The sequence below is a fragment of the Coenobita brevimanus genome, chromosome 62 (genome assembly GCF_032717465.1).
Source record: "Coenobita brevimanus isolate Jiangsu-jjx chromosome 62, ASM3271746v2, whole genome shotgun sequence".
Taxonomy (NCBI): domain Eukaryota; kingdom Metazoa; phylum Arthropoda; class Malacostraca; order Decapoda; family Coenobitidae; genus Coenobita; species Coenobita brevimanus.
The window spans coordinates 39,537,422-39,565,325 of record NC_137015.1 but is presented as its reverse complement, the minus strand read 5'-3'; the positions used below and the strand labels follow the sequence as shown (position 1 = coordinate 39,565,325).

The following is a 27,904-nucleotide window of genomic DNA, read 5'->3' as shown; positions in this document are numbered from 1 at the left end:
TAGATGTCCTGTCAAGTGATAACCATTTTTGTGACATGTACATTACTGATACAACATTAAATATGAGAAGGGGGATGGATTGTAATGTGTTCAGTAGCTATTACTTATAAGAAGTTGGAATTATTGATTGTCCTTTGGTGTTAGTAGTTATATTATGGGATTTGCATATTTTCTGCTTATGTATTCTCAACAGTAAACAGATATGTTTTTATGTACTGGTTGTGTTGTCATGCATTTTGGGTGCATGGCCTCACAGCTATGGTAGAAGCTATAGTAAGGTAATAACTCGAGTAAATCCATTTATTTATGGATGTTATGGCTGTAGCTCCACTCTCTGAATGACAAAGGATTGTGAGTAAAACATCTACTAATGGCAAGCATCTGCTGGACCTGTGTTTTGCTGTGCTGTAGTACATATTGAAACTGTCTGTGTTGTATGGTATTGCATATGTCTGTTTTCACTGCAAGATTTTTACATATATTTGGAGCATCTGTTTATATTTTATAATGGAAAATAATGTTTTGAGTGCTGTAAAAAGTGACAGCATCATGCTACCTGGAATTGTAGCGAGGCAGCTAAAAGACCTTTTGAACAGATCTTAAAGGAATGAATACTCCAAGTAAGTTATCTATTATCTTTTTCCACTTTCCTTACAGCACCATCTGGTTTCTGTACTTAGAAGATGAGTGAGGGACAGGAGGGTAAGAAGAGGGAAGGTGATGGTGAGGGTCGGGAAGAGGAGGGTAGGAATGGTGTGGTGGCAGTGGCAGGTGAAGAAGACCACACAGTAGACCCTGTCATGTTGGACTCCCTCGTCTCTATGGGCATGGACAAAAGATTAGCAGCCAAGGTGGGGTTTATGAATATTATGTAATGAGTCATTATCATCCCTCCCCCTCCCCCCCTTTTTTTTTTCTCTCCAGTTCAGTCTACTGTAGAGTACAGTATAGAACAGATAAATTGCCGTTTGAAGTTCTGTTGGATGCCTGGTAGCCTGGCGGGTAAAGTTACTCCAGCTGTATGTGTGGTCCATAAGGATTTATGGCTGAGAAGTGGTTCAGGTTTACTCGTTTCGTTTTTCGTTTCGTTTTTAAAGGCTCCAATATGCTTGCATGTGTCGGCCTTGGTCACCTAATGGCGGCTCTCCACGCTGCACGATCCACTGCTTACATAAAACCACTCAGGGTGAGCTGGTAGTTATTCTTGCTACAAACATCTGAACTGTGTAGCATAATATTGGCCCCTACACTCCTGATGAGGCAGCATAGGATTGGATGATAATTAGACTACTTGTACTCCCATTGCTACTTATAAAACTGATATGCCAGTTTTGTCCACTTTACAGTACCACTTGCATGGAAAAGTAGTGATATTTAGGAGCACATGCCATGCTTAGTATGAGTGCTGCCTGTACTGGCTAAAAAAAATAAGTTACTGATATGGTACTCAAATGAAGCTTTTTAACCCCTGCTGTGCTAACTGTTATCAGCCTGGTTACCTTCCCTGAGTCATTATTTTTGCACTTTTTTTTTTTAAATATTAAGTTGTGTTTTTGTCATCAGATCAAATGTTTCTGAACTCAAACTCTTCATCGTCCTTGTCCTTTTGTAATTTACACCTCATGGGTGGGTGTGAAGGCAGCAATAAGTTGCCAGCACCATGGGAAGTAGATGGGCATGGGTCGACCATTGCTGTGCTACAAACGAGAACTGAATTACTAAATATGCGGTATTTGGCAACTGCAGTGTGGCAGGGCTTGGCAGCTGCTCTGATGGCATAGAGGGAGACTCACCATTCCCATGGAAACCACTGATGTTTCCTCATGCCTGAAATTATGGCACAGAGACCCATCCCCTCATATGAGGTGATCATCGCAGCAAGGGGTGGCCTGCATATCGCTCATATTAGGCGATCAGTACAGCAGGGGTTAATTATTATGGTCAGTACTTTCAGTGACTTACAGTTGGTACTGCATTAGGTTTAGCCTATATTAACAGTGATTGAGTTTTATAACTTCTTTGCAGAACAATGCCAAACCATGGTAAAAAGCCTTGTGTATGCCAGTGATCAGTTAATTTGTTAGTCATTTGTAACTTTACCATACCATATCAAAATTTACTCCTGCAGCCCAGGGTTATATTTTTTATATTTGCTACCATAAGATTAATTTACTTAACTTTGGGGAAATCTTTCACTGTGAAGGAGGTAGAAATGATTTCCATTAAACTCCTCCACTATGAAAGGTCCATCTCAGAGCTAAAGAAAATTGTAAGGTGGTAGCAAGATTAAGGTAAAAAAGATGTCCTCAGGCCAAAGGGGTTAAAATGAGCTGGTACAGTATTGAGGCCATGTGAAGAATTTGGAGTATGAGAGATTAACTTGGGGAGTGTATGTGAATGCAGTGTTGGCAGAGAGGGGAAGATAGGGAGACTGAGATTGAAGTGGAAGGATGGGATGAAGAAATGCAACATATGGATGAGGGTGTTCTAAGTTGGAGGGTAACTTGATGGTGGAGAACAGGATGGCATGGAGGCAATATGTTCAAGACAGCCCCCTTTTGAGATTGAGGGGTCTGGTTATTGGCAGAGATATATCTCAGCCCAGCCCCTCTGAAAGTCAGGAGCAAAGGTGATTGTTATGCTTCAGCACATATACATGAGCACCCAAATGATAGAAATAGCACTGAATTTCTTTCATCATTGTGTGATATAGGATATTCATTAAAAACCCTATAACTACAATGATATTAATGTACTGTAGTTATTTTATGCTACCTCCATGCAGCTCAATTCATCATAGGAGACATTTCATACTGAAGGGGTTAATGAGCAGTGCCCTATTTTATGACCCCATCCTTGCACTACCACCCAAACACAGGCCCTGGCGTGCACAGACAACAAGAGTGTGGATGCGGCACTGTCATGGATCGCTGAGTTAGGGGCAGAGGAGATGGAAGCACTGTGTGGCTCCAGTGATCACGGTCAGTGTGTGTCTCTACAGTAATTCCTGGTACAGTAGTTTAGTGGTTAGGGTACGCTAGTTGAAGTGATGGTCGACCATAGGTTTGATCCCCAGGAGGTGACTGGAGGCTTTTCAGATCATATAATGTCACCATGGGAAGTGGCAGTCATCAACCCTAAAATATACTGGGCTGTGGTAGCTTAGTTTTCAACCAGAGGACACAACACAGATTTAAAGCCTTAAGGATCTGTTTCCTCTTTCTGAATTAGTGATATTGTCAGATCTCTCCCTCATTTTGGGTATGAATGGGGTTTTACTATGCAATATGTTAGGACTTTTTACAAAAGACCAAATCACTACATTTTATGGGATTTATTGATAACTTTCTATAACATGAAAGCTGTGTTTGCCATATTCAGAAAATTAATTGAGAAATTGAACAGATTATGAAAGCAAGTGCTAAATGATTGGATGAGACATCTATTATTTTCCATATAATATCTCACTGTGCAGTGCCTTTACTGGTAAGTGGTGGCAACTATCATCCACTCACTTGATGTAGTGCTGCCTACATCATCTTTTACCTTTATCATTCCTTTTCTTTGTCTGCCCTCCTCTCTTCCTATTTCCCCCATCTTTTCTGTCACTTTTTATTTCTCTTTTTCAGTGGCTTTACATTGAGTGGCAACCATCATCCACCCACCTGATGTAGTGTTCCCATCTTCTTCTTCTTAATTCTCTTTTCTGTGTCTGCTGTCCTCTCCTATTTTTCTCATCTTTCCTGTCACTTTTTATTACTTTTCTTTCTTTTTCAGGTGGCTTTGCATTGAATGACAAGTCTAATGGTTTCCTGTAAGCCAGGAAATCATTTACAATGCTGGGTGGTAACTAAGCAACCCATATGTGTTCACTATGTGTCAGCAAGTGGGTTGGCGGAGTGTTAGTGTCCCTCTCCATAAGATGACTAACTCAAAGACAAACAGCCACCCCTTACAGGATTGTGGCATCTGACTGTAGGTAGACAGACAATGTATTTGCTTTGTTAGTCAGAATGCTGAATACAAGAATCCTCAAGTAATGTCTACGATGTGAATACAGTATGCATTGCACTACTTTCAGGAATCTGTAAGTTATGCTCATGCATTTTGCTCATGCCTGAAGGTTACCAGTACAATAAATGCTTATTTCTGATTTTAAAGCAACGTTATTGAGGTATGAACAACCTGAGTTAAGATAGGAGTTAATTTATGTGCAACTTAACTCTGCCATAAAGCAGAATGAATAGACTGGTAGTCTTGTGGGAAGGTTCCTCATTTGGATTGATGACCTTGGATTACATGGATTTGTTTGATCCCTAAAAACTGCCTGGGGGCTTTATGATTGTGTAGTGGCACTAAGAGGGTAGGATGGCTATTTAAACTAAACCCTCTTAGCTTGATGGCATCATTATCATCTTTTTCCCACCTGCTGGTAGGGTGAGGAAAGGTACGGAAAGTCAGGAAAGTGGAAGAGTATGATAGTGAGAGAACTAACCAACAACGTGCTAGATGAAATGGACACACACACTTTCATTCACTAATCAAGCCCCCTGAGTCCTGGCTCCACCAGTTTGGTACACCTGCCCACACCTATCTTCATAATTAGCTATCAGACAGAGTCAGTTTGATGACTGTCAAGCTAAAAAGGAGTACCAGACTCTTGTCATACACTTTGCTGTACAAAGTTAATCCATGCAGCTCAGTCCCTTGTCATGCCCCCTGTCTCTTCAGTTTCAGTACCTCTTTCACACACCCTTTTACCATATCTATACACCTTCTTGGCCTTCCATGTCTCCTTCCATCAAGCTCACTCACATATACCCTTTTCACAGCTAAATTTACATCTATTTTCTCCACATACCCATACTTTTTAAGCACATTCTTTGACTCTGGTGTCCACTGACTTCCCTACGTTAAACAGAATTTTATTTCTCAGCTGAGGAGAGACCCCCTCCGGGTGAAGGAGTTAAATGTGCTAGTATGTTATTAAGCTAGCACAATGGTTGTTACTAAATGTAGATGGGACTTGCTGTTTCATAACTGTATGTGAGGCATATATATATATATATATATATATATATAAAATGTGACTCTTGAGTTTTATCATTTTTGTTTTCTTAATCCATCTATTCCATCCATCATCCAATCCTACATTGCCCCATGAGGAGCGTAGGAGCCCGGGGCTAGTCAGTTGGTCCCGACATTTAAGATGAGAGTGACCAGCCTCACTTATCCCTGAGTGGCATTACATGAGCAATCAACCCCAACCATCCCTTGGATATAAACCTTCACCGGCTCAATCTGATTGGAGTGCAATAATTACCCACTAAACCACCAGGCGCCAAAATTTGGTTATATGGTTACCACCCAGCTAAGTAAATGGTTTCCTGGTGCACAGGAAACCATTTGGGTTGTCACTCAGTGTAGAGTCACCCACAGGCTGAAGGAAGTGGAAAGAATGAAGGAAAGAAAGACAGAAGAGGGAGTGTAAAGTCACCTGTAGGCAGAAGGACAAGGAAAGAATGAAGGAAAGAAAGACAGAAGAGGATGGAAGGAAAGATGGATGGAGAGGAAAGGGCAGACACCCAGGAGCAATCTGTCATGCATTTTATATATACATGAGTGCCTCCTACAGGCTCTGATGGCAGTGAGGAGTGGGAGGACTGTGAGGATGAGGAAGACGAGGATGAAACCTACTACAAGATGGTGTTTGTTGTCAACACAGAGCTGGGCATGGGGGTCGGCAAGGTGGCTGCCCAGGTCTGACACACTTCCATTTTACAGTAGTACAGTGATCCCTTGGTTATTGTATATAATTGGTATTGAGCCTAGTGCATGATAATAAAACTGCATGATAACAAAAGCACAGCACAAATGGGATTTGTCCTAATTGGTACTGGGCACCCCACTTGTAAATTCAAATTTTCCCTTTTACAACAATTTATACCCATTAAATACATACATCCTGTTATGGTAAGTATCAGAAACATACCTAAATGTGGTTAGGTTAATAGAAAGTGATAAAAAGGGCACTTTAAGGAAGAAACGCATACCACAGAGAAGCCTGAAATGGGCCTGAAATAAGGGGTTCTGATGCCTGGGGGATGGAGAGATAACAGTCTCCACCACCTGGGATTAACTACTTTAGTAGGGACTTGCCTTTGAATCCCTCGGAGCTTTCAGAAACCACAGATATTGCACCATCATTGTCAGCAGAAACCAGCATAAGTACATGATAATGATGTATTTTAGCCAGAAAATACACAATAACAACAGGAGTGCAGATTTTCATCATGCAGTGATAACAAAGACTGCTGTAACCAAATTCACAAAAACCAAGAGATCACTGTACAGTATTTGTATGCTTACCTGCAAATTACCTGCTTTACATTTGATCTTGGCTAATATCAGACAATTTTGCCATGCTTAAGGAGAATCATAGGGCACTGAAAATGTCAGCGCAATCATGATTAATGTTTTGGATGAAAATAAGAACTTTGTATTTCATGGCAACAAACAGTAAATAGTTTCGCTCAGTTCCCAAAAATTTTCTCGCCGCCAAATGGTTAACATGTTTACTACAGTTGCACATCTTAAGTTATTCTTGCTAGTTCCAGATGATTTTATTCAGCCAATGTATTCGTCAAGGAAAAATCTGAAGTTGTAAAGGGGTTAATTATGATTGTGTCTGTCTAATCCATCCAGAATGAAAAGGTTCCGTAAAGCTGAATAAAATCTACTGGATATAGTAAGAATAATATAAAAACTACCATATATCCTCTAGTTGAAGGGGTTACAGCTATATAACTAAATTTATGACTCAGAAATTCTTCTGAGCTCAATAAAATTATCTTTAAGCAGTAAGACTATGGTGATAAGATGTCATTGATTTGAAGAAGTTAACACCTTCATTATGATTTTTTTTATTCATGCTATTTTTGGATGGTTTTGTTCAGCTAAGGGAAGTATTTTTGAAATGGAGGAAAAGATAGAGCCTTCATTTAGCCAGTCAGTGATAGAACAAAATCATCATGTAGCAAGAGTAAAATATAGACGTCTGACTGTAGGGGTTAACACCTTCAATAGTCAGTCCTCCTCCTGCCACCAAACATATTTGCTTTGCATGGGAGTGACTGATTGTAGTGATGGAGATAGAAATAATCCCTGTTGATCTCTTCAGCAGTTATGTCTTCCATATTTCAATTTTGCTATGACCCACAGATTTTATTCATTTTATACTGGGAGAATACTGTATGCTGCATGTATGAGAAGTGTAACATGAATACTTTATTGTAGTGAACCTGGGAAATAAACAAGGAGGATGTGTGTAAGTGTGAGCATAACAGAGATGAGGATGGCTAGATGGATGTGCAGTGCTTCCCTGAATGACAGAACTACCGATGGTGGAACTGAGAATGAGCCATTGAGAGATCAGCTGGGAATTTAATGCTTTGGTGACATGATGCACTGGAAAAGACTCTATGTGGTTTGGATATGTGGAGAGGATGGAGGAATAAAATTGGATGAAAATATTTAGGAGTGTACAGTATATAGATTAGGTAGAGCACAAAGAAGTAGACCTAAGAAGATGTGGGATATTATGTTTCAAAATGACTGCAGGGTTAAGTGGCTGAATAAAAATGCTGCTGGAAATTATTTACCATGGAGGACAGCCATCTTGTGAATAAATCTGACACATTCAGCCATGTACAAAGCCTTCAGAACAACAGCATTAAATAAATTAACTGGTCATGTCTTTCTTCATCTGTAACATGGGGACTAAGTTAATTCTCCTAGACAGTTAGAGGTGAGATTGACCAGCCAGTATCCCCTGAGCAGCATTATGGGAGCATTAAACCCAACCATTCCTTAGACTTTAACCATTATGAGCCATGTCCAAAAGTACTGCAGAAGTAGAAAATTGGAAAAGGAAGACTGAGTATGGTGTGAAAAAGAGTGTCGAGGAGAAGTGTGTTAATGAGAGAAAGAAAAAAGGATGACAGTGAGAGAAGCAGGTAAGGTCAGAGTAACCAGCAGACAGATGATGATGATGATGAGGAGGGTGAAAGTGGTGATGGTGATTGCAGTAATGATGTGATGACTGATAGTACTGATGATGGTGATGGTAATGGTGGTGAGTAGGGTGATGGAAGTACTGCAGTGATAGTGATGACTGATGATAGTGGTTATGAGGATGGTGATATCAGTGAGGTGATATACCAACAGGTTGGTCATGGAGCGCTGGGACTGTATCGGTTACTGCGAGAGGACCCAGAGAAGTACGAGGCCAGTGTGGAGGAGTGGGAAGAGTGTGGGTGAGTGCTGGCATCTCACACATCCTTCATTACCAGAGTAAGATGATCTGATAGCAGCCACACTGAAGTACAGGGGAGCCTTGTAATGCACCTCCCAATAATGTGTGTGTAATAGGGATGGCTCAGGGTGCTGGTGCGAAGTGCTGACACTGTTTAGCCATTAACCATACATTCATTAGATGTATTTAAAAAATAAAGCATGAAATGTTTTATGGGAAGTAGACTATGATGCAGGATTGTCAGTAGCAACACTGCTTGAGTTGTCCCTGCAACACTCACTTTCTCAGGCCAGATCCAAGACGTGCATATTAGATGGACCGCCTTGTATTAAGTTGTAGGAAAGTCATGCAGAACACTAATGATACAGAAGGTAAGGCAGTTACAGACAGTCCGTGTTGTAAGTCAGAAATGTAAAGTACTTTTTTTTTTTTAGATTAGCAATTGAAAATCCTTGATTCAAGAAAATTTATGTTTATTTTCCATTTCATCTTGATAAAGGCTTCAGGTCATATGGATAGTTGTATTTTTTGAGGGTATTACATAATAACCCAGCTTGAGGTGGGAAAGGTCTGGATGGTGATGACAGTACACATATCCAACTTTTTTGTTTTCCTTTTCTGTTTCCGGGCCTTATCTGCCCCATTCTCTTTGTGAAATACAATAGTGTCTTGATATTCCTGTAGATACCATCGTTGATGATGAATATTTCAGTTGAAGACTTTTTGCTTTGTTAAGTGATACAAGACAGTACCATTCTGTCTTGGAGACACATCTTTTTTAACAGGAAGAGCTAGACACACAGTGGCCTTCATTAACCCTTTCTCTCAAAGACATCTTCCCTGAATTAAGTAAATTGTCTGGTAGTAGGAAGAATAAAATTAAAAGTATGGCATAGTATTGAAGGGGTTAATGGTACAGTACAGGGTATATCAGTTTGACTGCCTGTATTTGTGTGTCCATCAGAGAACGTAAGATCACAGTGAAGGGGCGAGACTCCCAAGAGCTGATAGTGCTGCAGAGAAAGGCTGAGGGGCTGCATCTGCCAACATACCTGGTGCAGGATGCTGGACGCACACAGATCGCACCGGGGTCTGTCACTGTCCTGGCCATATTTGGGGATGACCAAGCTGTGGACCAAGTTACTGGCCACCTCAAGCTCTTGTGAGGGGCACTTGGCCTAGGACTAGGAATTATTTTCATCATGATGATGGAAAACAATGTTTTTTTTTTTTTTTCCTTCATGTCAATGACATGTTATTCATTTTAATCAAGCAACCACTGGACAGTTTTATGCAATCTAGGAAACATCTCTAGCCTTGAAGGGGTTAATTAAGGCTATATTTAACCCTTCCAGTTTTAAAATTCTTAAATTAGCTTAATTCATCTTAAGATATCAAGAATATTGTAAGAGATACATTACTGGATTGAAAGGATTATTCATGCGATCTCCAGATAGTTTTGTTTGACTTTGGAATGCCTTAAATAGTGAAGGGGTTATTGAAGGCTGTGTCTCATCTCTCCATTTCAGATATTAAAATATGAGCCAAATAAAACCATCTGGAGATAGCAAGAATAAAATTAAAATATGTCATGGAAGTGAAGGGTTAAAACTGAATGAGTGAAAGTGGAAGCAGCATGTTAATTATATGGAAGACCTGCAATGTTAGATGAGGTCATCCTGCTTTACAGAGTGTGGTCAGCAACATTACATAAAGGTCAAGCATGTACACTTGCTTCAGAAATTACCATAAAAAGCTGAGGGCTTGTGGATACCTCTGTATTCTCAGTGTTAATAGTATAGACCATAGTGTTGTTGCTGGCAGAGTTATGTTGTATTGAGGGAGGCTGGTGATAGGACACGTTGGTTTGTATAGCCTCTGTATTTATAAGAAAGTGACCAGTATGAGGTTCTGATTCCTCTCTCACCCTGTCATTAGGTGGGAAGAAGGCTCAGGATGATGAAGCTGATTGTGGTTATGTTGATCATCATGGTGGTGGTGGTGGTAGAAGTGATATGATGATGATGGTAACCAGTATGTTTTGGGAGACAGGATGATTAGGGTTGACCATGTGGCTAACTGGCCACCCTAACTTGGTACAGTGGCTAATAGAATGAAGATATTTTAATTCATGTATCAGGAGTAAATGTCAGGCTTACGTTTGTGATTGTTTGGGAGTAAACAAAGGTACGGTTGTGAGCCATAGATTTTGCTCATCCTGTGCCTATATCCATGGCTCAAGAGAAATCATAGCAAAGGTTATACACTCAATGATGGCATATTTGTAGCTCATAACATTTAGAGACTACATGAGTAATAGAGTCATTATGAACTTGTTATGCTGTGTTCACTCTAACTAGGTGTAAAATTGCCTTCTCTCCATCCTGAATGTTGATCTGTAGCAAGAGATTAATAGTAAGATATGATGCTAGTTATGAAGAAGTGCAATGGAAAGGATTTTAAGTGGGTGTATTGTCTTATTCTGGTACTGAGCTTCATGAAGTAAGATGCAGAAGGATGAAAATCTTATTAAAGTGAATGAACTATGTCTTACAAAGTCTCAAACTACCACATTAACCTTGAACTACATCCTTTGGTGTGAAACTATAACCATATTCTTTTTACTCTTACTTGGTTCAGAGCATTGTCCTTTTGCAGCTTATTTCATGCATGTAGTTCAGTGGCAAAATAAGACAGTACTATGGGTCTATTCCCTTCCACAGCATTTCATCATGGTAAACACCATATTCTCTTGCTAATGTGTAATTTCAGCTTGGCATTCATGATGGAGAAATGGTAGTTGTAGGCCAAGTATACCGTGACACTTCCCTCCAGCCAAGGGTGGAATTAATGGCTAAGCAGAAAATGTGGCTTGTAAATGGTTGATGGTTGGGAGGTAAATTGGTTGGCACAGATTTGTATATGTGATAAAGATGCTGGTTGTTTTTTTCATCCTGGTAATTGTGGTAAGACTTGGATGATTTACTCTGATGCTGATATATAATGTCGTTAAGTCAGCCACCTGAAGTCTGTGATAGTTGAAGACTGTTGTCATCTTGTGTTTGTGAATTTAATGTTACAAAACTGAGAGCACATCTGTGTGGAGGTAGATCACAGCTTTACTGAGTGAAAGGAGTTTACTGATAATACAATTTATTACTGATCATACAATTTATTGTGGGGAAGTTTAATCCATTCAGATTTGTAGTGGGAATGGGTTAGGATGATGATGATGATTAAAGTTGTAACTGATGATGGTAGTACAAGGAGACTGTGTATGTATATCTATGCAGTGATAATATGCAATTCAAGGATTTCCATAGGTTACTTACATCAGTGGGTCTTCTTGTAAGCATCAGCCCCCCAGCCAAATACTCATCCAGGTACAGTTGGTCCTCTGTGTTCTTAAGTTCATTAGTTACGGGTTTGGTTATTAAGTTACACGTTAAACTGGTAGATTCTTATGTCTGTTGTTTTAGGACACTGCAGAGTGTTTTTATGCAATCAATTAAAATATTTCCACAGTGGCTGTTTTGGGGATGTCAATTGTTTGTGTATTTTTTTTTTACTGAATCACATAATTAAAATACAACTGCACGGGCTGTTTTGGGGGTGTCAATTGTTTGTGGATTTTTAAAAAATGGAATCACATAATTAAAATACAGCTGCAGGAGCTGTTTTGAGGGAGTGCCAATTATTCAGATTTTTGACATTCACAGGCAGGTTTGTAGTGTATCTCCCACAGGTATGGAGGCCAACAGTATTGAGAGTTAACCTCTTTCAGAATGAGGGCATAAAATAAATCTGGTCTTTACGCTTAAATATAGTGAACTATGGCAACCGATCTTCTGGCCCTTCTATCCTTGGGGGGGGGGGGAGTATAATTTCTCACCTTGAAGTAGCCATGGTTTTCTTATAAAAATGACTTAAGTGATTTTGTAAAAAAAAAATAATAATAATAAATAACATACAATATTATAAAAGTCACCACCTTATCCCAGTAGCTTTACACAAATGGAAATTGTGTATTAACAAAACAGTGGATACTATACAGTTTATTTACATTTAATTTGCAGGACTTTGCTCAGTATACTGTAGTTTGGACACTAAAGTTACATAACTCCTTGAATCTTTTTTTTTTCTCTCCCATTTTTTCCTGCCAACTTTGGATGAACTTTTGTTGTAAAGAGCTGAAAAGTCTCCATTAGTCTCTTCGCAGATACAGTGCCAGATGTCTCTATCTATGCTGGGGGGAAAAAAAAAATTCTAATGGCAGCAAGAATGAAAAGAAAAATGTTACCAAACTGAAAGGAATAAATATGTTGAAAACAATGAAGTTTTGCAGCCCAGAAGCTGTATACCACAAAGAACCTGGCCCTGAAGAGCTACAACCACAGAGAAGTGACAGGTGCTAACTACAAATGGCAAGACCTCAGGCTGTGCACATGGAAGTGTTAACAGTTTTTCTACTTTTTTTTTGGGGGGGGGGGGGGGGGGGTTGATTCTGGATTCTGACCCCCCTCCCCCTTTTTTTTATGTAACAAAAATTAGGATTAGAATGTTGATGGTGATGGTGGTATCCATGTGAAAACAATGTGAATGCAGATAAAATGGTATTCAAATGGAAAGAACTTGATTAATTCTGGAATGTAGCATATGATATTGATGGCAGGATGGACTACAGAGCTCAGATGGGAGATGAGGTGCAAGGGGGACAGGCTGACAGTTTTAGGTATCTGGGAGTAGTGTGTGAGAGTAAGGCTTCCTATTCTCAGATTTATCTCCCTAAACATATCAGGAAGCAATGCTCTACATATCTCCACTCCATTATGAATGTGGGAAAAGTTGGTGATTAAAAAAAAAAAAAAAAAAAAATGGTTTAACCTGCCTATGGGTGGAGTGAACTACAATCCAGAAATATACTACCCTCTATAAATATTAAAACTGATCTAGGTGTCTGCTGTGGTGATGGTACTTAAATTTGTAACTGTATTGGATATTCTGATAAATTTCTATTCCTGAGACTGTTGTTGATGATATGCCTGGTTTTGCAAGCTGGCCGTCAGGATCTCCGGATCATAGGCTACAGATGAGAGGAAAACTGGCTGTGTGTCATTAGCCCTGTTTGTCATTAGTGCACTCTGTTGTGACTGGCAAGCTGGGAGATGTTGTGTGCTCTGTAAGTGGTGTGTATGCTGCTGTGGCTGTTGCAGGCTAGGTAAATATCTATCTGTACTGCATGTTTGTCTGATGTTGGTATTCAGCGGTGATGATGACTGGGGCTGGAATAAGTTTCGCTCTGGCTGGCGTAAAGGTCCGAGGTTTCTGAGATGGTTCCCTCTTCCTCCTCCTCCACCACCACCAACCTCTCTGCTGCAGTCTTTGCTGGGATTCTCCGGTGCTCTTGAAGGATACGGGGTGTTGGGGAGTGTGTGAGGGGTGTTGGGGAGTGTGTGAGGAGTGCTGGGGAGTGTGTGAGGGGTGCTGGGGTGTGTGTGAGGTGTGTTAGGGTGTGTTTGGGGAGTGTTGGGAAGTGTGTGTGTTGGGTTTGAATAGGTATGTGGGGTGTTGGAATGTGTGTGTGTCAGGTTGGGGTCTGTATAAGTGGGATTAGGATGGGTATGTGGGGGGTTAGGGTGGGTATGTGGGGGGTTAGGGTGGGTGTGGATGGGGTTAGGTTGAGTGTGGGTCCCTGGATTGGTCTGAACTGGTGCTTGATTTGTTATAGTTGGATTGGGGTGAGTGTGGATGGGGTTGGGGTGTGTATGGGTGGGGTTGGGGTGTGTGTGGGTGGGGTCTGGTTGAGTGTGGGTGGGGTTGGGATGTGTGTGAGTAGGGTTGGGGTGTGTGTGGGTGCGGATGGGGTGTGTGTGTGTGGGGTTGGTGTCTGTATGGATGGGGTTGGGGTGTGTGTGTGTGGGGTTTGGTTGAGTGTGGGTGGGGTTGGGGTGGGTGTGGCTTGGATTGGAGAGCGTGTGTGGAGGGTTAAGGTGTGTATGTGTTTGATTAGGGTGGGTGGGTGTGGTAAGGGTAGTGTTATTAAGGACAGTATTAGCAAGTGTTACACTGGTTAGGGTCTGGGTGGCAATTAGACTACTCTGTGTGGCTACAGGATTGGTCTGGGTTGTGGTGGGAAGGGACCGAATGGTGTGGGTAGAAAGGTGACGTGTTAGCTGGGCCTGTTGGGAGAACACCTTACCACAGACATTACATGTATGGGTGGGGCGTGGGTGAGAGTGAGTGGGGGTGTGGGCTGGCTGTGGCTGGGCAGGGGTGTGAGCAGACTGGTGGTGACTGGACAATCGCTGGTGGGTGGGGAATTCCTGCCCACATATACCACATTTGGCTGCACTCTGTCGGTCATGGCTCTGCGTTGAAAGAAAAGAAAAAAAAAAAACGAACATATACAAGTAATCTCTCAATTATCCACTGTCACAATATCCAGCCTAAAATATCCAGTGCCTCCTGCTCACCCCTATTAAAACAATATCCAGTGAAATCAGGCAATATCTGGCTCAGAAATGGAAAGCAATTCCAATTCACTGATTCTAACTCCACCCCTACTTTGGTCCTGTATTCATCTGCCACTTCTTTGATCCTCAGCTTCTCGATTTTCAGTCCTTCTCCCTGACTGCTCTTCTCCCTCCTGGTCCACCTCCAACCTCTCAGCTTAATGTTGTCTACCAAATTAAATTAAATAAGCTAACGGCTGACATGTTATAACAGAGAAAGTTGAGAATTCATCAAGTGGTGGAATGTCCAATAATGATGTACTGTAGTGGAACTTATGATGATGGTGATGAAAAACTAGATCAATAATTTCTATACACAAATCACGTAATCTACACTTCTGTTAATTTAAATTGTAATGAAAAATACAATGTTGGCTTACAGTGAGGTGTCGTTTTAGGAGGCTAGGCGTGGCAAACTTTTTACTACAGACAGGGCAGGTTGGGAGAGGCACTTGAGAGGCCTTGTCTGACCCCTCATGCAACCGCTGGTGTCGGCCTAATGAATCCTGCATGAAAGGAAGCAAGAGACCATCATAATTTTAATATTTGACAGCATATGGGGAAAACCCTTCATCCACTCACTTGATATACGGCTACCTTCAAGTAACTACACTAAATGACAAGCCAAATGGTTCTTTTCAGCCAAGGAAACTATTTACAACACTGAGTGGTAACAAGAGAACCAAATGGATGCCTGTTTGTCTAGTGGGTTAAGATTCTCCAGGTAGGTTCACAAGGGTTGACATCCAAGAAGTGGCTGGACTTTATTCCTAACATAACACCACTTGTGGGCCACCAATCACCTTAAATGCCTAGCACTAGACCATTAAGTTCACATAACACAATAAAGGCTTGGACAATGGAAAGGCAGGTAATAAATACAGTGAAAATAAAAACACTTCCAAGGCTACTGTAATCAAGAACATTTAAGGCCAGATGACCATCCTACACCCTGATGGCACTACAGGACAGAAAAAGGTCTCATTGCCTCTGTAGAAAATACACTCACAATACATCTTTAACCTGACTGGCATCTTACACCACTACACAATTAACCATACACAAACACACACACGTGTGTGTGTGTACACAGAACTGTCTCAGCTGAAATACAATACCTGTGATCTGAACTGTCTGCCACACACAGAACACACCAGCTCCCCCGTGTGTGCCTTCATGTGTGCACGCAGCTTGTACTTGGTCACATATGCTCGGCCACACACATTGCACACCCATGGTCGGTCGCCTAAGGAAAGAAGCATGAGAGCATTAGTCTCTAATGAATAATCACGAACATAAACCGCATACAGTATATATATATTTTTTCTTTTTAGCTAAAGCTGATGTAGTACACAACAATAGTCACTAAACTGTTAATACATCGTGTGCTACTTGGCACACACTACCCATTTGTAAGTACCATACTACTGTTATGTAAAGCTATATATTTTTACACCACACTGTTATTTTGTATCAACTCAGGTTGACGATGGGAAGTAAGGTAATACTGATAATGATGATGGTAATGATTCTTAAATACTACATCCTTAAAAATTTGAATTAAATGCAATATTATGTTCCTTCACAGTATGCCTGGTCACACACCTGTGTGCTGTGCCTTGTGTGTGTCACGCGTCACTTTGAGGGCAAAGGACTGTCCACATATGTCACAGGTGAATGGTTTGGTGGCTGCATGTGTGGCCAGGTGGGCCTGGAGAGCCCACCGCATCCCAAACCCTCGCTGGCACACATCTGAAGGAGTGGGGAGTGAGCAGATTAGGTATGCACTGAGGTAAGCAGGTCAGAAGTGCAGTATGAGGAGACAGTCAAATACTGTATATCCAGGGATTATTAAAAATTGCAAAACATAATTTGTATAACAAAATCCACAGGCAGTGAGAAGGCAGTGTGGCCCACAATGTCAACTCACAGCATGAGAACTGCCGCTGGTGCTGAGGAGTGTGACATGAGAGGCGGTGGTTGTGAAGGAAATCCTGGGAAGTGAAGGTCTTTGGGCAGTCCGAGCAGGACCAGGGGCGCTCACCAGTATGTGTCCGATGGTGTCGCTTCAGCTTCCCCAGTCGGTTGAATGTCTTGCCGCACACCCCACATGTCAGGCCCTTAACCCCCACCCCTGCCCCTGCCCCTACACCCACCCCTGTCCCTGCTCCCACCCCCACACCTGCCCCCACTCCCACCCCCACCCCCACACCTGCCCCTGCCCCTACACCCACCCCTGTCCCTGTCCCTGCTCCCACCCCCACCCCCACACTTGTCCCTGCTCCCACCCCCACCCCCACACTTGTCCCTGCTCCCACTCTCACCCCCACATCTGTCCCTGCCTCTACACCCACCCCTGCCCTGACACTGCCATCACCACTAGCAGTTCCCTGGCTACCCTCACCCCCACCACTGCCACCGCCACCGCCACCACCACTACCACTAACGCCAACACCACCCCCGCCGCTGCTACTGCCACTGCCACCACCACCCACATCAAGGGAAGGTACTGGTATCTGCAATATAAACAGTATAATTAAAGAGATGCAATGAGACAGAATTCACTTAAGTCAGGATACAGTTGTACGAAAGTCTTTTTGTTAATACTGTACTATAAAATGCTATGGTGCAATAAATCTGCAGTAATGAATCTCATCTTTATACTTTTGGTTCAGATTCAAAGTGGGTTAACAAAAACCTCACCAGCCCACAGATATTTCTCTTTACATTAATCTCTCTAATGCCAGATAACTTTATTCAGCTTTGGAGAGATCCCTCTGGCTGAAGAGGCTAAGAAAATACTCAAACCTGCAACAACTGCAATGTCATAGTAAGACTCAGGAATACTTCCATTTGCATAAAGTTTCTTCTGCTATGTACATTTTCTTTAGAGAACTGTGCTCAACTTTAAAGCATAAAGACACTTTTCACTATAAGACCATGACAGTAAACCAAGACTAGACAATGTCCATCACAGTGCTGCTTGTGTCACCCAGTGTCGACACTGCAGTTACTGTTACTGCTATTTTTATGTTTACATCCATTTACTCCAACTCAGCCAATATCAATGTTGTTAAACCTTTCAGTATGAAATGTCTCTTAAAAGCTGACTCAAGTAATTTGGCATTAGCCAGACTACGACACAAAATACACCCCCAGTTAAAATAGCTAACTTTAATCCCTTCAAAAAATAGATGGACACATATTACTGTGGCTCCCAGCACATGTAGTTGCAAACCCATGAGACTGTAGACTGCAAGCCACTTCAGCTAGTTGCTCACAGAAACTACTGTACAGTACTTTAGTTTTGCTGTTTTATGCAGGACTGCCTGTATAGTCAGAATACAGAGCATGATTTAGTAAATGTGTGGTGGTTTAAGAAGTGACAAAAGAATGAAGGCAGGGTGTGTTATGCATGGGCTGCAGTGATGGTACAGGTGTAAAGAAATAGTGACAACACTGTTGTCTGGCAAAGTGTACTTGACTCTCTGAGAAGGGCAATAACTGTTGGATAATGAGTATTTTTGTGTAAGGATCTTGTAGCTTGTACAGTGGTACTGCTATATAGCTGGAGGTTGTGCCCACAGACTGACAGGCATAAACTGAACACTGACCTCCTGAAGTTCCTGAACCAAGAAGGTGATTTTGGAGGTGGCATGAGGGTCAGGGGCAGGGACAGAGCTGGGGCCAGGACCAGGGCCAGCGGGTAGTAATGTGGGGTCTAGGCCTCGCTGCAGCTCAGTGAGATTTTGGGCTGCTTGCAGGTCCGCAGGGTCACGCCCACTGTGAGCCGGGTCACTCAAGGCAGGACAAGTCAGGTGGGGTGGAGCCAAAGCCAGCACATGTCCAGGAGCCTCCATGTAGATCAGGGTGGTGGGGACAGCAGGTGGGGCATTTGGGAGAGATGGGGCCGTGGGGATAGGTGGGGCTGTGGGGAGAGGTGGGGCTGTGGGAACAGGTGGGACAGGAGGGAGAGGTGGCACAGTAGGTGCAGGTGGGGCAGAGGGAGCTTGTGGAAGAAGTGGGGCTGTGGGAGCAGCTGGCACAGGGAGGGGCATGGGCACACTAGGAGCTGATGGAGGTGGGGCAGTTAAGGTCTCTTCACCCAAAGCCCCATCATCTTCCTCCTCTTCTTCCTCTTCCTCCTCCTCTTCCTCTTCATCTTCCTCCTCTTCAGATGATTCATGTGAATCTGCTGAGTCTGAGTGTGGCTGTGCGGTGTGGTGGGGATGGGTGGGGGTGTATGGACCAGGTGGGGGAATACGGAAGGCTGGGCCATGTGTGGAGTGGTCTTCTTTGGCAGCTCGTGCTGCTGCCGTTGCCTCAGCCTCTCGCGCTGCCTGGGCTGCTCGCTCCACTATACAGCAACAATACATCATCATGAATAATATCATTACAGTATTTCCATCCTCATTATCATCATCATCATCATCAACACTATTACAGGCCAATGCATGCAAGCATGTTTGAGCCTTTCAGTATGAAACAAAATGATTATTCCCATCATCATTATCATCATCATCACCATCATTACTATATTCTCTCCTTGCTCCAATATACAGTACACTAACAATACACCATCATTAATACCTGTTTCATCACTATTTCCATCTATCTATCTATCTATTGCCTGATGCCATAATCCCATTAGGGGTGGCCATTTGACTCTGAGTTATTTGTTTTACAGGAAGGGGCACTAACCCTCCACCAACCCACTTGATGACACGTAGGGAGCACGTAATTGTTTGGTTCTATGGTTACCACCCAGCGTTGTAAATGGTTTCTTGGCTTACAGGAAACCATTAGGCTTGTCACTCAATGTAAAGCCACCTGTAAAGGAAAGAAAAACAATAAGAGACAGGTAAGATGGAAAAAATAGGATGAGAGGAGGACAGACACAGGAAAAGAATGATAAAGGCTGAGGAAGAAGTAGGCAGCACTACATCAAGTGGGTGAATGATGGTCGCCACCACCTACCACTATACTATTTCCATCATTATCATATTTATTGCTATCATCATCACCATCACTATAATTATCATGATCATCATAATCACATTCATCAAGTTCCTACTTCCTTACTAATGGGAAAGGAAAAAAAATTAAGAAAATTTTTATATAAATTTCTTTTTAACAGCTACAGAATCCATTTCGTGCAACTTGTTTGTTCAGTATCCTATTATTACAAATGACTCTTCTAAACTCATACTTTGTAGCTAATATAAAAGCATTATGCTTTTAATACTGAAATTTCAATGATGTTATCGAGTAAAAAAAAAAAATGATATCATACGTACTAAGAATTGGGCAAGGGGACAGTACACTAGAATGACAACAGCTGTGTTATCACCAACATACTGTCCTATCATAAAACACTGTTCCCATTTTCCAGCCATTCCATTCACCAACTGGCCTACTTGGAGTGTCAAAATAAGTAGTGCAAGGATATTTCTACTGTACAGATTACTTTAAGAAACAAGTCAAACCTTTCCTCAAGAAAGCATTGCTGGAAAAGGAAGGACAGAGTACAGTACTTTCTCAATAACAAAACTCAGAATTTCACATATCCTAGTTAATGGAAAGGAAGGTTTCCAATTCTGCACATCAGAAATAGAATAAAAAATTATGTAAATTCAGATTCTAACATGATGCAGGACAGGACCTAATTAAATGTGAGTAACCCAGTTTTGAATATACAGTAATGAGCAAGTTTATAATTAGCAAAAATAATCTAAAGCAGTGGGGAAATCCTCTAACCCTGCTAATTACATCATGCACACACCACCTGGATCATAGCAAATCTGGTTTAAAGACCAGTAATATAAGAGCCAGCCATGCATTATTCTCTTATCCATGCATTATTCTCTTATACATAAGATACTGGTATGCTGATCAGCTATAAGTCAGACACAAGAACATGGCCTCACCTCTCTGTTTGAAGCTAATCCTGTCATCATCATCACTGCTGGAGGATGATGAGGATGATGAAGAGGTGGAGCTTGAGGTCACGGAACTGGAGTCATCATCACTTTCATCCTCCTCCTCATCTTCATCTTCCTCATCTTCTTCCTCCTCCTCAAACTGTGTGGGCTTGCTGTAGGTTCGTTTTGGACCTGTCTGGAGAGGAGTGCCTTCAAAGCTCCGTTTGACGCCTGCCTGGTGGGTTGTTTCATCGTAATTCTGCTTAACACCTGAGTTGTCACAGCCCCATTTGGTTGGCATCTGATAAGTTACATCATCAAAACTTCGTTTTATTCCTGTCTGGATCACTTTCTCTTCTGTATTACATTTTGGTCCTGTTGGCACTGATGGATCTTCAAACTTCAACCCTGCCTGGAATGTCAAATTATCAAAATCACACTTCACACCAGTCTGATCTTGTGTATCAATGAAATTTCTCTTGGTACCTGTTTGGACCATTACACTGTCAAGACTGCGCTTGAAGGAAGGCTGAGAAGTAATGCAGTTAGTGTTGTTCAGTTCGGAGTTATTCTTGCGTTCCTTTGCAAAGGAACACGTGCTAAATGAGACATCAGAGGACTCTTGGGTCTTTTGTGTAGTGGGCTCATTTAAGGTTTGAGTGTGTCCAAGGCCAAGGCCTTCGGGAACTATGTTGCTCTTCAGCCTTAAACAACTTGGCAGTCCCACATCATCATCTTTTAGTTCTGGATTCTGACTGAGCCCTAAATTACCATCTCCATTTCCTAAGTTTCCCCTTTGTCCTTCATCACTCTCAATTCCAATGGAAGTTTCTCTTACATTTTCCCTCAGTCCTGAACCTTGTTCCAAACCTCCCCTAGTGTCAAAATATTTGACCCTGTGCTCCAGCTCACTGTCCTCCCTTTCACATAGTTTGTCTCCGAAGGAAAGAAGTTGTTGGTTTAGCATTACATCCTTTGTTTCCATGGTATCTATTTCTCTTGTCTCCTCTTGTGTCTCTTCTCTGGTCTCCTCCTCATGAATTATAAGCGTGCACGAGCTCACATCATCAGCACTGTCTTCGCTGACAATGGCTGTCAGGGAGGGGATGTTCAGAGAGTCTGAGGGGACATGTGTTATGACTGGACTATGTGGGGTGCATGGTTCTTGGCTCAGTGTTTCTTCATAGACACTGGATTCTCCCTTATCTTCATTCTCAGCTTCTTTTCTCTCCGTTTCCATATCACCCTCCCCTTCTTCTCTTTCACATTCTGCAACTAGCTGCTCCTCTCTTTCTTCTTCCTCCCCCTCTCCTATTTCTTGTTTTTCTCCTTCCTGTGTTTCCACATTTTCCCTTATATTCTCATCTACTGCCTCCACTCTTTCTTCCTTTTTCACCCCACATGTTTTTTCACCTTTCATCAATTCTTTGTTTCTCTCATCTTCATCTTCCCTCTCAATCTCCTCATCCTGTTCTTCTTCCACTTCTTCAACACCTATCTCCTGTTCCTCTTTTTTCCCATTACTTTCTTCCTCATTCTCCAATTCTATTGTTTCTCTTTCCTCTTCTTCTTCCTCTTGCACTTCCTTATCTTCCATTTCTACTTTCTCTCTTCCTTCATCTTCCTCCTCCTCTGGCTGTTCCTTATTTTCCTCCAACCCTTCAATCTCCCTCACTGTCATGTCATCATCCCTATCTTCTCTCCTCATATCACTATCACTCTGTATATTATTTCCTTCATTTTCACTACTTATATCTTCACTGCTCTGATGCTCACTCTTAAAGTCACCATCCTCCCTATCTATGCTATGGTCTGTTTCACTGCCTTCTTCAACCACTCCCTTTGCTTCTTCACCATCTCCATCATTATCATTATCTACTTCATGCTTCATAATTCTGTGCAGTGAAAACCTCTGACTCAATACTCGTTCCTGAAATTTCAAAATGGCATCTTCCTCATCTGCCTCACTACATTCCTCCTCACTGTCATGTTCCTTGCCAGCTTCATCTGAACTGCCTCCTTCTTGAACTTGGTATGTTGGCAAACTTTTCCTGAAATTTGCTAGGCTCTTGTTCTTCATTTTCAGTGTGCTTCTGTTCCGAGATCTCTTCCAATGACTCGGTTCTTTTTTAGTCCTAGATGAACACGAATGAATCTGACATCCAGACCATGTGCTCGTATTCACCTTTAAGTCACTCTCAAGCTCTATGTTTCCTCTCTCAGAATCACTGTCACTTACTTGCACCACTTTCCCTCCCTCACTTTCTAATGACATATGAGACTGATCTTGTTCCTCACCTTCATTTATAATCTGTTTCAGGCCAAATCTTTGTTCCCTAGTTCGTCTTTTCATTCGCTTCCTATTCTCTGTGCTTTGGTTGTCACATATTCTTCCAGCTATTTTTCTTGTCCCAGCTGTTCCCTCCTCACACATCTCATCTGATTCTGAGTGTCCCTTCCTCCATTTGCTTCCCCTACTCACTGTCTCTCTTTGGTCACTCTCTTCCTCATTCTCATTCTCTTCCTCTCCTACTTCTACCATTTGGTCTTCTCCCTCTGCCTTGCAGTAAGCCTCTTCCCTTACCACATTCCCTTCCCCAATAAAATTCTCATCCTCCTCGCCCAAAAAATTCTCGTCCCCCTCCCCCTTTAGGTTATCCTCAGTCTCCCCCTCAGTGGAGGCCAAGAGGACGTAGCATTCCCCACGCACCCATCGTACTACTGTCCCAGTTGTGTATCTGTGAGGGATAAAACAGACAAAAAAGCATAAATTTATGATTATCATTGCAGTACAGAAAATCCTAGTTGGAGGCACATCTTTTTTTATGCATGTTTTTGCTATTAAATCTACAGTAATATAGCATACAGTCAAATTACCCATTAAGTTCCGGTAATACCTATCAGGATTATTTGCCAGTTTTCCCAAATCTACAGCACAAATTATACAAAAAAAAAAAGTGATTTTTTTTTAAAACTCATCTGTGATGTACAATGAGGACTGCCTGTACGTTTATCATCACCATCATCATCATTCCTTTACTTTAATGAAATAGTATTCATGCTAACTGCTGTTACCACCAGACAATTTTATACTGGTCAAATGAAACTTTCTGCACTAGATGGGTTAGATCTAGCTTCCATTAATCTCTTCGGTATAAAACATTTCCTATGCTGAAGAAGGTATCCTGGAAACAGCACGAATAAACCAAAAAGGACCACCAAGTTGAAGAGGTTAACCTAGTTTTTCAATAACTGAGAAAGGTGGGCAAGGTCATGAACAGGAGAAGAAAACACAAGACTTAAAAGTTTAATATGAGGTTAAAATGAGGTCCTCATCTCATCTTTTGGCAGAAAGAGACATTGGGACGATGAACATAATGTTGATAATATGTCAAACTGAGGTTGTATTACAGTATAGTTAAAGTGAAGATGAACTGGAATTCAAGTGAGATTTGAGATAAACACCAGATAGAAAGTAAAAGCTTAAATTACAGGTTAAGATGTAAGAATAAATGAGGTTTACCCCTTTAATACGATGATGTCTTCAAAGGTATATTCTTGTTACTGGCAGATGATTTCACATTCAGCTAATGAGCTCACCCTAATGAAGGGGTTAGAAACAATCTTAGTTAACCCCAACAGTACAGTGATGACCGAAATTTTGAAAAACACAGAAGGATGGAATAGCTGAGGAAGAATGGATTAATGATATGGTATGATACCTTTAGTACAACGAGAGCAGGGAGAGGCGTAACCATATTCTCATAAATTAGTTGGTTTAGGAGGCTCTCTAACACCTCTTCCTTACCTGTTTATTTTTGTTTCTGGTCTGACAGCGTATTCCTGTATGCTACTTATGTAATTTGTGTTGATATAAGAAAGGTAACACCCAGCACTATACTTATGTGTATGCAAAATCTATCTATCTATCTATTTATAGCCCGACGCCCTAATCCCACAAAGGGTGGCTGCAGACAATATGCCTCCAAGTCGCTCTGTCACCCACCATTTGACTACCCTCCCCCCAACTCACTCCCCCCTCCCTCATATGCAAAACAAATACAGTAATTATGGAAGGGGGGCTAGAGTGCCTCCTAAGTTGATGAGAATATGGTCTCCAGTGCTACTTTTGGTCACACCAGAATATCCTGAGGGAAATTTGCATCTTTAAGTGAGGTTAGGATTAGAGATGGATTGGTACCTGTGCATGTCAGTGTGTCGTGGCTCGGGCAGGTGTGATGCATCCCACCCACATCCACATCCCTCGCACAGCACCTCATGGCCAAGTTCCTCCAGCTTCTGCAACACAACAATACCCACTTGCAAAACAGACAGACAGACACACACACACACACACACACACACACACACACACACACACACACACACTCTCGCTGGTGCAGTGGTAACGTTCCCGCTTGCCAACTGGTGGACGGGAGTTTGCGCCTCGCTCAGGTTGCGAAAAGTTTCACTGACGAAGTGGGTGGTTACTGTCCCCCTTGAGCAAGGGGATGGGTGTGTGCATGTGTGAAGGTCACAGCCTTGCCCTTAGATCAGACTATATGAGCTCTCAGCTCCCTTCCGGGAGGGTAAAAGCTGACGATCACGACCATCAAGTGATCCTGACCGACCCGGTGAATTACACACACAATAAAACATAAACACTGACACATACATACTGAATATAAACAAATACTTTTTTCTAAAACTCTCAATTTTAAAATTTTATTACATTGTAATAATACTATACTGACAGTCCTCATTTTACCCTGGCCAGCAACAGGAGGAGGGAGTGGAGGCCAAAGAGGAGGTGGCCAGGGAAGTTGTCATCTTCCTGCAGCGAGAGGGTCACATTCTGCAGCACAATCTCAATGCCCCATGAGTCCACCACACCATCTGCTGCAGCCTGGGGGAGAGAGGGAGGGAGTGATGGAATACTGCACAGTTTCCATTATGCCATATGGTTAGAGTATCAAGGATGTATTACAGTATTACTGTATCTCCAGTGCAGGCCTTTCATGCCCTCATGGGAGCTACAGTCAATTCACTGCACAGGATGGTCCTGCAGGGACAGCTGTTTGTCTCTGGTTGATGGGTTTGTTCAAGCAGACAGACAGGGGTTGAATAACAACAGCTGTACCTAAACCTGAGCTAATGACTATCTATTTTGTTGTACAGAGTCCATAACTTCTTCCCTGACGAGCAATTAGCTATGAGTTATAAGAGCCATGTGTGCTCTCAGTTGGAATATTGCTCACCCTTGTACAAAGGATGTGGAGAAGTTGTACTAAAACAACTAGACAAAATCCAGAACAAAGCTTTTAGAATTATTAATAACCTTCCTGTTACAAATAAACTACCTCCCCTACAAGTAAGAAGGAATGTTGCCTCCCTTGCATTATTTTACTGATACCGTACTTTTATGGCAAATGCTCAGATGAAGTTGCATCCATTGTGCCACCTCTCCATGCCTTCCCCCATGCTACTTGGGCATCTGGTAGCACTCATGACTGGAATGTCACACATCCATATTGCAGAACTTCTGCCTATCAGAATTCTTTTATTCTCCGAACTGCATCTCTTTGGAACATGCTCCCCGGAGTTGTTTCCCCCCAAACTTCAACCTGCAACTGTTCAAGTCCATCTATTACGGATTTTTTATGAATGGAGGACACCAGTAATCTGGTGTATGAAATATTATTTTTTTTCATTTTTTTATTTGTTCTTCCTCTGTCATTAAAAAAAAAAAAAAAAAAAAAAAAAAATGTAAAGCTAGACAGTCCTACTCACTAATCTTACAAGGAAACACTCAATACTAAACAGCTGACATTTTCTTTATTGACTCTTAAGCTTTGCCTGTTGATGTACAAAGGCTAATGTCAGATAATTATTTTTACTTCATTCTTTCCTCCTCCTCCTGCCTGTGGGTGACTCTACACTGAGTGACAAGCTAAATGGTTTCCTGTACACCAGGAAACCATTTACTACACTAGTGGTAACCATATAACCAAATTATGGCACCCTTGTGGTGTAGTGGGTAATTAAGGTGTTCCAATTGGATTGAGCCCGTGTAAGTTTACATCCAACAGGTGGTTGGGGTTTACTGCTCACGTAATGACACTCAGGGATGAGTGTGGTGGTCCCTCTCATCTCAAATGTAAGGATAGTCCCAGGCTCCTATGCTCCTCATGGGGCAACACAGGATTGGATGATGGATGGATAGATTTTACAATACCACATGGGAAACTCCCTCAGGTGTAAGGGCTAAAAGATCTGCTCTGGCAGAGTCCATTCTGTACAGTTGGATGTTTAAAGAAGTTTCATTCGTTAAGCTGTTTTAATTTGGTGTGACAAAATACCGAATCAGTGATCATTTACTGATCGGCTTTTAATTGGAAAATATTATATTTTTTATCACCATATAGGTTCATACACACCTAATTATCTGAAATCCAGTAAAAAAAACTGTGCTTAAGTTAACTACAGTAAATGACCAATTCGGTATTTCGTCGCACCCGCCTCAATTTCACAGGTCTGTTAGGTAAATCTGCAAATTTCAGTCACACCCGTCCTTTTTCTTTTTTTTTAGGAATAGGTGGGGGGGGAATCTCCAGCTTCTAGTTCTGTCCAATACTGCATATATGTTAAACTGAGCCAACCTAACCTTGCTAAACCCATTTTAACTTCATAATGCAATGAAACTGAATACACTAAACCAAACCTACTTTATACATAGATGTGATAACCAACAAAGTCAACCCCTCATTGATTATTAAGTACAGACTGCAGCATCTGCAGCAAAAAAGTCAGAGAACTGCAAATTTAGCCAGGCAATGCCAAATTACACACACTCACAAAAATGGGGTGTTAGTCCAAAATTGCAATCCAGTAATATCCTCTAATCAAGCTGTTTGTATGACCGTATTATTGCAATGTTATTTAGTAACAGAGATAGGTTGAGAAATATAATGAAATCTTGACTAGGCAAAGGCTGACAGAAACGGTTACTTACCAGCCTCATGAATTCCTGAAAATGCTCAGAAACTTCAATTAAAGCATTTAAGACGCTGCCTGCCATTCTGCTGCCTTGGCTCAAAAACGAATATGAACATTTGGCAACAATGGGGACATGAAATTTGTTAAATAAGAATGAGAAA

The 27,904-nt window shown here is 41.8% G+C and overlaps 2 protein-coding genes across 2 annotated transcripts; one reads left to right on the top strand and one right to left on the bottom strand.

The window, feature by feature from the left end:
- The first annotated feature begins 661 nt into the window (after positions 1-661).
- On the top strand, positions 662-10,697 carry LOC145404076 (peptidyl-tRNA hydrolase 2, mitochondrial-like). Its single transcript, XM_080275680.1, has 5 exons — positions 662-851; positions 2,879-2,981; positions 5,636-5,760; positions 8,227-8,315; positions 9,279-10,697. Exons 1-5 carry the CDS (start codon positions 684-686, stop codon positions 9,478-9,480), a joined length of 687 nt encoding a protein of 228 aa, XP_080131806.1. The 5' UTR covers positions 662-683; the 3' UTR covers positions 9,481-10,697.
- On the bottom strand, positions 10,539-27,904 carry LOC145404044 (uncharacterized). The gene is made up of 11 exons (XM_080275647.1): positions 27,760-27,904; positions 25,516-25,653; positions 24,949-25,046; positions 20,754-23,485; positions 18,416-19,183; positions 16,757-16,966; positions 16,432-16,578; positions 15,945-16,072; positions 15,207-15,332; positions 14,380-14,682; positions 10,539-10,619 (listed from the first exon to the last, which is right to left on the bottom strand). The coding sequence occupies exons 1-11, from the start codon at positions 27,823-27,825 to the stop codon at positions 10,539-10,541; spliced, it is 4,797 nt and encodes a 1,598-aa protein (XP_080131773.1). The 5' UTR covers positions 27,826-27,904.

Coding starts and splice junctions, on each gene's coding strand:
- LOC145404076 (XM_080275680.1), top strand. CDS start 684: ATGAGTGAGGGACAGGAGGGTAAGAAGAGGGAAGGTGATGGTGAGGGT. Junction 2,982..5,635: donor GTGTGGCTCCAGTGATCACG/GTCAGTGTGTGT, acceptor TGCCTCCTACAG/GCTCTGATGGCAGTGAGGAG. Junction 8,316..9,278: donor GAGGAGTGGGAAGAGTGTGG/GTGAGTGCTGGC, acceptor TGTGTCCATCAG/AGAACGTAAGATCACAGTGA.
- LOC145404044 (XM_080275647.1), bottom strand. CDS start 27,825: ATGGCAGGCAGCGTCTTAAATGCTTTAATTGAAGTTTCTGAGCATTTT. Junction 25,654..27,759: donor TTCAGGAATTCATGAGGCTG/GTAAGTAACCGT, acceptor TCTCTCCCCCAG/GCTGCAGCAGATGGTGTGGT. Junction 14,683..15,206: donor TCCTAAAACGACACCTCACT/GTAAGCCAACAT, acceptor CTTTCAACGCAG/AGCCATGACCGACAGAGTGC.